Source organism: Gallinula chloropus (assembly GCF_964237585.1).
Source record: "Gallinula chloropus genome assembly, chromosome: 3".
Classification (NCBI taxonomy): Eukaryota; Metazoa; Chordata; class Aves; order Gruiformes; family Rallidae; genus Gallinula; species Gallinula chloropus.
In genome coordinates this window covers 121,289,389-121,298,044 of record NC_140087.1, presented here as the reverse complement: position 1 = coordinate 121,298,044, position 8,656 = coordinate 121,289,389, and the positions used below count along the sequence as shown (strand labels likewise).

The 8,656-nt window shown below is 52.0% G+C and overlaps 1 protein-coding gene across 2 annotated transcripts in view; it reads right to left on the bottom strand.

Moving 5' to 3' along the window:
* Window positions 1-2,885: 2,885 nt before the first annotated feature.
* Window positions 2,886-8,656, bottom strand: part of INTS9 (integrator complex subunit 9) — an 80,257-nt gene continuing 74,486 nt past the window's right edge. The window contains exons 14-16 of one of the 2 annotated variants that reach the window (XM_084262274.1): window positions 6,185-6,283; window positions 4,368-4,535; window positions 2,886-3,273 (exon numbers count right to left, since the gene is read on the bottom strand). In XM_084262274.1, coding sequence (XP_084118400.1) covers window positions 3,097-3,273; window positions 4,368-4,535; window positions 6,185-6,283 — 444 coding nt within the window. In that variant the 3' untranslated portion in view covers window positions 2,886-3,096. The remainder of the gene's footprint in view (window positions 3,274-4,367; window positions 4,536-6,184; window positions 6,284-8,656) is intronic. The other variant, XM_084262275.1, reaches the window with a different exon arrangement.

Here is an 8,656-nt window from a genome sequence, read left to right as displayed (position 1 = left end):
GGCATCGCTGGCTCCAGGGATGCTCCCAGCCCTTCTGTGCAGAAGGGTGAGAGGTGAAAAAACCAACTGAATCGGTGTGATTTCCAACCAGATTCCCAAACCTGCAGGGAGGAACGGAGCTGGCTGGAAATCCCTTGGGCTTTCCTGCCCCTCCCCAGGGCAGGGTCAGCTCAGCTGGGAGGGCAAAGTTCTTCCCTGGCAGAGTTGTGGGGCTGTGGCACAGGCTGCCCAGGGAGGGGCCTGAGTCCCCAGCCCTGGGGGTGTTTAACAGGGGGGAGATGAGGTGCTGAGAGATCTGGGGCAGCACAGGACAGGGATGGTTGGACTCCAGGAGCTTAAAGGGCTTTTCCAACCTTGTGGTGCTATGAGGAGGCAGGGAGCAGCTCTGCAAGGAACCTGCAGCCACCCAGGCAGTGTGTGTGTGCCGAGATGGCAGCAGCTCGCTGTGCTTTAGAGCCTGAAAATAGTAAATATTAAGAGCAGTCAGAGGGAAATGAGCAGTTATTAGCCAGGCAATTAATAAAAGACCTTGGATTTACTCCACGGCTCCCTCCTGCCTCCGCCTGCTCGGCTCAGCCCTGTTTCTCACAGAATCACAGACTGGTCTGGGTTGGGAGGGATCCCAAGGAGCACACAGTTCCAACCCCCTGCCACAGGCAGGGACACCAACCTCCAGGCCTGGAGCTATACAGGGTTGCCCAGGGCCCCAGCCAACCTGGCCTTGAACACCCCCAGGGACGGGGCACCCACCCCCTCTCTGGGCAGCCCCTTCCAGCCCCTCACCACTCTCTCTGCAAAGAACTTCCCCCCAGTCTCTCCTCTCCCCCTTCCCTCCTCCAGCTTCACTCCAGCCCCCTTGTCCTGCCAGTCTCTGCCCTTTAACAAGCCCATTCCCCTCCTGTTCCTGGGGTCCCTTCAGGGACGGGGAGGCTGCAGTGAGGTCCCCCCACAGCCTTCTCTTCTCCAGGCTGACCCAGCCCAGCTCCCTCAGCCTCTCTCCATGGGGAGCTGCTCCAGCCCTCTGAGCATCCCCGGGGCTCCTCTGACCCCTCTCCAACAGCCCCACATCTTCCTTGTGTTGGGCCCCAGCTCTGGCCACAGGACTCCAGCTGGGGAGGGCAGAGCAGAGAGGGACAATCCCCTCCCTGTCCCTGCTGCCACCTCTCTGCTGATGGAGCCCAGGATCACACAGACCTTCCCAGCTGCCAGAGCCACTACTGGCTTATATTAAGTTTCTCATCTACCAGATTCCCCAAGTCCTTCTCAGCAGAGCTGCTCTCCAGGAGCTCTTTTCCCAGGCTGTATTTAAGTCTGGGATTCTTCTGGCCCAAGTGCAACACCACGGCCTCTGCGTGTCAGGAATAACCCTTTTGGAGATATAATTACAAATCTCAGTTCTTTCAGTCCATGTTTCAAGAGATGATGAAGAAGCCGAGCTGCTGCACACATTGTAACCTCCTTGGAGGATTAATGCTCAACAAGGTGTGGACACTGGAGTCTGTACAACCAACCCAAGCTGTTCTTCCACTGCTTTCATCTCCCCAGAGCTGCAAAGCAGAGCAGTTCAGTGGTATGGACACGCACAGCAGATGTGGAATAAGCATGAAGATGCTTTTCTAAGCCACAGAACGTGCTTCCTCCTTGGCAGTCCTGCTGTGCTTCTGAACACCAAATAAATCAGAGAATCCCAGAGTCACAGGGTTGGAAAAGCCCTTTAAGCTCCTGGAGTCCAACCGTCCCTGTCTTGTGCTGACCCAGATCTCTCAGCACCTCATCTCCCCCCTGTTAAACACCCCCAGGGCTGGGGACTCAGCCCCCTCCCTGGGCAGCCTGTGCCACAGCCCCACAACTCTGCCAGGGAAGAACTTTGCCCTCCCAGCTGAGCTGACCCTGCCCTGGGGCAGCTTGAGCCCATTGCCCCTTGGCCCATCTCCTGGCCCCTGGCTGCAGAGACCATCGCCCACCTCTCTGCACCCTCCTGGCAGGGCAGGGGAGAAGGTCTCCCCTCAAAGGAACCCAATAAAAGCCAAAAAGAGCAGTAAATCTGAGAAATCAGGTGCTTGTAAAAGCACTACTATAACCAAGTTTGGGCACCAAACAACTGATTTTGGGAGCAAAAATGCTCCCCAGGTCCACAGTATATCCGGCTTCATATAAACAACTCAGTATTTGAATGAGGATTTGGGATGGGGGGCTGAAAGGCTGGGCTTTGGGAAGGTAAGAGGCACTTAGATCTCAAGGGGTTTTCATGAGCACTAGGACTTTACCTTGTGCCCTTTCCAAGCATCTTCCCAAGACGCCTCCTGCTCTGATGGAGGAGGAAGCCAGGAGGAAGCCAGAAGGAAGTCAGGAGGAAGCAGTCCTCTGTACATCTCAGCCAAGACCCTGGAGCCAGGCAGACAAATCAGTAAACCCTTTCCCTTGCTAAAGCATATGGCTTTTCCAAAATCCCTCTGCTTTCACAGGGAACAGCCAGGCTCTCCCTGCTTCAGCGCTGCTCTACGTGTCCAGCAAACACCCCCCACCCTTTATCTATCTTTATTTCCACAATCTTTGCCTTACCAGCCTTCTCTTTCCTCCTCAGTGAAACACATGACAATAGGAAATGGGAAGACAGGCAGGAAATTGGATCTGGAAAGTGGGAAGCAGCAGTGGGAAGGAAAACCCCACTGCATTAACACCTGAGTTTGTGGTTTCAAAGCCTTTCTCAGGCACAGGATGGGGATGTACAGTGCCATGAGTGTGTGCAGACACAGATGATTCTCTGTGCCACCATTTCTCCCCACCCTTGTAAACACAAACTCCTTTTATTCACTCTGTAGTTTAAATCTCCTATAAGATTCCAACTCCCAATTTTACAGAACAGGAATCCACCCCCCCCCCCCCCATAAAAAGTATTCCAAACCTATTTGAAAATAACATTTAGAAAATAGATAAGGTATTAAAAATACATCCTTGCTTCTCCGTGCTGGGAAAGGTGGTTTCTGGTCTCTCTGAGTCAAGAAATTCACTCTCCTGCTGGGGTCACCCTCTGGAAACATGTTTAGCTCTGGTGCTCTGGGGTCTCTTGCTGTAGAGCAGCACAATGTCCACCAACTAGAACTTCTGCAGGAATTTGAGAACCAGATCACGTAGTTTCACCCTCAAAGGTTCATCATTGTCACAGATGATGTGTGTGGAGTCCTCTTCGATCTGAATGAGGGTCTCTGCCTCCTGGAGGAGAACGATGTGGCCCTTGGCTGTGTCCTCTACCTTCACGTCGCTGAAGCCGTGCTAGATGGAGTGTTGGGGAGAGAGGTGTTACTATGGTTTGGGAAAGGAGGTGGGGATGATGGACTGGGGCACAGGGAGGGAGGAGAGGGGAGAATGGCTACACAATAGAGAGTGGCATTGCAGATGTCCTACATCCCTGGGAGAAGCAGAGGAAACACCTCTGGAAAAGCTACACAGGACCCCCCTTACACAGCTGGATAACCTATAGGAAAGGGAGGCTGCAGCCACTGTTTTGCACTACACCAGATCACTGACATCACAGGATCACCAGACAAAGAGGGTGAATGGGCTCCTCTACCTGCAGAAATGACCCTCTGCTGACCTTCCCACCTCAAATATGTGCTTCCAAACCACAGGGAAAAGCTCCTCATGGACAATCTTACCCTTTTCCATACCCATTTCCTCCAAGGAGGCATGCAGGTGAGAACAGAGCTCCCCAGAGAAGGAACTAACTACCTGCAAGTTCAGCCAGCGAGGCCCCCGCAGCTCCCCACGTTCTCCATCCGTGGAGGCATCTCCAGGATCACTGCTTCACTTGGGGACCTCACTTCTGGGAACTTAAATACTTTTGAGACCTCCTCCACACTGGTCAAATTTAATTGGAAATCAGCAGATGAATCCAAAAGTTACATTGGGGGGGGGGGGGAATTCATCTACCTGGAGTGACACCAAAAGCTCCATGGGGAACCAGGAAGAAATGACTGAGCCAAAGCCCCTAGATGAGGACATCTCTCCACAGGGATTCCTTCTGTACTCCCAGAATCATAGAATCCCAGACTGGTCTGGGTTGGGAGGGACCCCAAGGATCCCAGAGCTCCAACCACCTGCCACAGGCAGGGACACCAACCTCCAGGCCTGGAGCTACACAAGGTTGCCCAGGGCCCCAGCCAACCTGCCCTTGAACACCCCCAGGGACGGGGCACCCACCCCCTCTCTGGGGTGGACAGTGCAAGGCCACACACTCCCCAAATCATCCTGGCAGCTCATTAGCCCCTCTCCCTTTCAAATTATTGAAATTCCAATACTGAAATGATTTCCCCTCCCTCTGCCAGGAAAGCAGCAGGGTTCTGACAGCAGCAGCAATCAGCTCAGACCTTGGTGGTCACCCAAGACTTATTGATTACCTTCTCAAGTGTCTGCACAAACTGGTCCACGGGGATGGAGCCGCTCAGCAACGGCTTCAAAGGTTTGCACTCCGGCACGTCATCGCTCACTCGCTTTCTCTTCTTGCTGCTGGGAGGCTGGGGAGGTTTTGGTGGGAGCTGGTGATGAGAAGTGCAGAGTAACACAGTGAATCACCTCAGCTTGTAAGAATTTAGGTGGAAAAACAAGACTGTGAGGTAGAAAAGGAGTGGGGGTTTTGTTTGCTGTGAGAAAGGGGGACGTTGCAGTGCTGAAGGGGAAAGGAGAAAACCCAGCCCTGGGCTCCACTGCAGCTCTGTGTGCGTGCAAGCCACCATTCCACAGGGTTGGAAAAGCCCTTTAAGCCCATTGAGTCAAACTGTCCCTGTCCTGTGCTGACCCAGATCTCTCAGCACCTCATCTCCCCCCCGTTAAACACCCCCAGGGCTGGGGACTCAGCCCCCTCCCTGGGCAGCCTGTGCCACAGCCCCACAACTCTGCCAGGGAAGAACTTTGCCCTCCCAGCTGAGCTGACCCTGCCCTGGGGCAGCTTGAGCCCATTGCCCCTTGGCCCATCTCCTGGCCCCTGGCTGCAGAGACCATCGCCCACCTCTCTGCACCCTCCTGGCAGGGCAGGGGAGGTGGGGAGAAGGGCTCCCCTCAGCCTCCTCTTCTCCAGGCTCAACACCCCCAGCTCCCTCAGCTGCTCCTCAGAGGATTTGCCCTCCAGCCCCTTCCCCAGCATGGCTGCCCTTCTCTGCACTCGCTCCAGGACCTCCCTGTCCTTCTGATGCTGAGGAGCCCAGAACTGGACCCAGCACTGGAGCTGCAGCCTCCCCAGTGCCCAGACCAGGGGCACAACCCCTGCCCTGGCCCTGTGGCCATGCTGGCTCTGACACAAGCCAGGATGCCCTTGGCCTTCCTGGCCCCCCAGGCACACTGCTCGCTCACTATCTCCATCACCCTTAAAATTTCTGTCAGATTTGGGTCTGTTCACATTTCTGTCATCCTAAAAAGCCCGTCTGTCTGTGTTCATGATGGAAGCTTTCCATTTTAGCACTCAAGTACCCTGCAATAATGTCCCGGAATCATGTCTTAAAGAAGTCAGTGCCTTGAAAAATCACCCAAGGGGTCAGGAAACGGGCGAATTCAGAGCAAGTAACTGCTCAGGGGATGAGTAAAATGGGAAAATTTTTTCTCAGCGGCCTCAGTAAAGTGCATCTTTGGAAGAACTTGAGTGCAGACAGGGAGCTAAACCACCACAGAGGTCACTGGACACCATTACCCTCCATGGAGCACTAATGCCAGGAACTGCTGTGTCGGCGAAGGGCGGTGGTAGGGGAAGAGCTACACTGCTACCTCAGACAAGGATGCAGAGTCTGCTTCTTGGAGAACAGGGCAAGTTAAGGAAGACAGTCCCTTCACATGTCTCATATTTTAGGTCATCTCTCTCCTCTGTTCTAAGTCTGTGAGAGGCTGGCTGACGCTGATCCGGGTGTACAGGTTATGGAAGTCAGCAGTATGATCTGTAGCCTCTCTTCAGGAATAATCTCCCTTCCCCTTTTATCACAGCCAGGCACATGGCTAACAAAAAAAGGGTTAGAGAGATTTATCTGCATCCCACTCTCTATGCATTATCCCTCACCCACCAGGACAAAGCACCCGCCAAGGACACTGCTCCGGTGGGGAAAGAGCTCTTGGCGTGGTTGCCTCATGAGAACAGCTGGGGGCCCAGATGGCAGGAAAGCCAGTGTAAGGATATTTTTCACCCTTTCCCATTATACTTTACCTGCAGCACGTGCTTGTTGTCTTTAGTATGCAACACAGCAGAAACTGTTGCTAAGGAAATACCAGGCTTAATCTCCAAGGGCACAAGCGAATCTGCAAGCTGGAGCAGAAGAAGGGTTTTGTTCAGTGAGTGATAATCTCAGAATTCCTATGAATCCAGCTGTGATTTAAATTGGCATTGTGGTATTTTTAAACATGGGCTAATGAACTGCAAACACAAACCCACTGATACAATGACAAAGCACTCCCCTTACCTGCTCAGCCTTCCTTCCAGCTCTTAAAGCTACTGACTCTCGCGCCGTTACCTGAGCGGAGCGAGGTTTTCAGGAGCAGAGGCAAGTTGAAGGCTGAGTGAGCTGGGGCTGTTCAGCCTTGAGAGGAGAAGCCTGAGAGGGGATCTGATCAATGGGTATCAATAGCTGAAGGGTGGGACACAGGGGGACATGGGCAGCCTCTGCTCAGTGACTGTGGGGACAGGACAAGGGGCGATGAGCTCAAGTTGGAGCACAGGGAGTTCCCCCCCAATGTGGGGAAGAACTTCTTCCCAGTGAGGGTGAGGGGGCCCTAGGACAGGCTGCCCAGGGGGTGTGGAGTCTCCTTCTCTGGAGAGATTCCAACCCCATCTGGACACCAACCTGTCCTAGGGACCCTGCTTTGGCAGGGGGTTGGACTTGATGTCCCTTCCAACCCCTCCAGTTCTGTGATTCTGTGAAGACTCAAAAAGCACAACTTTTAGTTTTCTTTAACTATAGACATCCCTGTTTAAAAAGACATCGACTACTTCATTAACATTTTGATTAGCAAACCTCATAATCTAATTTGGCATTATTTATCATGTTTGTTATGTTGCTGGGCAATAAAAGGCAGAGCCAGCTCCCTTTCAGTTCCATAGGCTACAGCATTCTGGCTGCAGAACGGCTGGGAGAAAAGGGTTTGTCCTTAAAAACCCAACAACTCTCTTGCTTGGATTGAATTTTTTCCTTACAAAGCTTCACAGAAACCTTCCACTGCTTCTTACATCATTATTCTCTGAAGGAAAGAAAATTGAGTCTTGGCTCCAACTACAAATCCAACAGCAACCTCCCAAGACCCTCAGTGCTGAGGGGGAGTGTGGAGTGGGCAGCACTGCACCTGCTGAGACGTGGGGAAGTTGGCCAGCTGGGAAGTATCTCTTCCAGCCACATTTCCAAAGAAAAAGGTGCTCATGAACCTAGAAAATGACTCTCTTTTTTCCAAGGGAATTCCAGATGACAATACACTAGACACTGAGTGCCCTGGAGTCCATCCAGGACTGTAGCCAGGATCTAGTCCTAGATAAACAGATGCCTTCACACCCCATGGGGCAGCAGCACAAGAAGCCATTTCCAAGGATCACTCCCAGCCAAGCAGGCTCCTGTTATTCCCTGTAGACCCAAAGGTAAGAATGCTTGAAGTGGGGGAACCTTGGAGGTGCTTCACAAGACAAAACCAGACAAGATTGCTCATGTGTTATGCCACTGGAAGGACTTCTCAGCCGTGAAGACAAGGAACAACTAACGGGACAGAATCTTTCCCAACCGTTGTACCATTAACCCACCCAGACCCTCTCCCCATCTCATGTAGAAGATGATTTTCATCTGAACTCCATTTCCCTTTCATCATCAAACACATGGCAGGACTCTGCACTTGGTGTTATTAAACCTCATCCTGTTGGTCTCAGCCCATGGGTCCAGTCTGTTCAGATCCCTCTGAAGAGCCTCCCCACCCTCAGGCAGATCAACACTTCCTCCTAGTTTAGTGTCACCTGCAAACTGACTGAGGGAACATCCAATCCCTTCAGCCAGATCATTGATAAGGATGTTGAACAGAACTGGACCCAAAACTAAGCCCTGGGGGACGCCACTTGTGACTGGCAGGATTTGACTCTCCCACTTTTCAAGAGATGTTGGGTACCAATGTGTTACACCAAATGCTGCTGTAAATGATGGTGATGTAGGTGATCACAAACTAAGCTCCAATCCTCATGAACACAGAAGCAACTGACCTTGACTTCAAAACCCACTCCCTACCAGCTGAATCCCTTTGCCATCAAAGCACTGAGAAGGTTCTTCTGTTGCTTTCAGCAGCACCAGAGTTCAGCTACTTCTAGGAACTTCTGAAAACCTCACCTACCGCCATCAAAGTTGCTGGAACCTTTTGAGAGTCCATCCTTGGGATAAAACAGTTGGATAGATGATTGTGTTGGAATAAAAAGAGCTATTTTAAGGCTGTGCTCGAATCTCCTAAATTTTGCACACATTCAGATGTGGTGAATCTTAGAAATTAAGATTTCAGGGAGCAATTCAGATTGCTGTCTTTCTGGGACTCTGCTTTGGATCTTTAAAGCAGTCACTGTGAACACAGCCAGTAGAGTTTGTTGTTGAGGGCTAAGAGAATGAAAATATAATGATAATACATTGCTTCAGATCCCCCCTGGCACCTAAACCCAAGAACA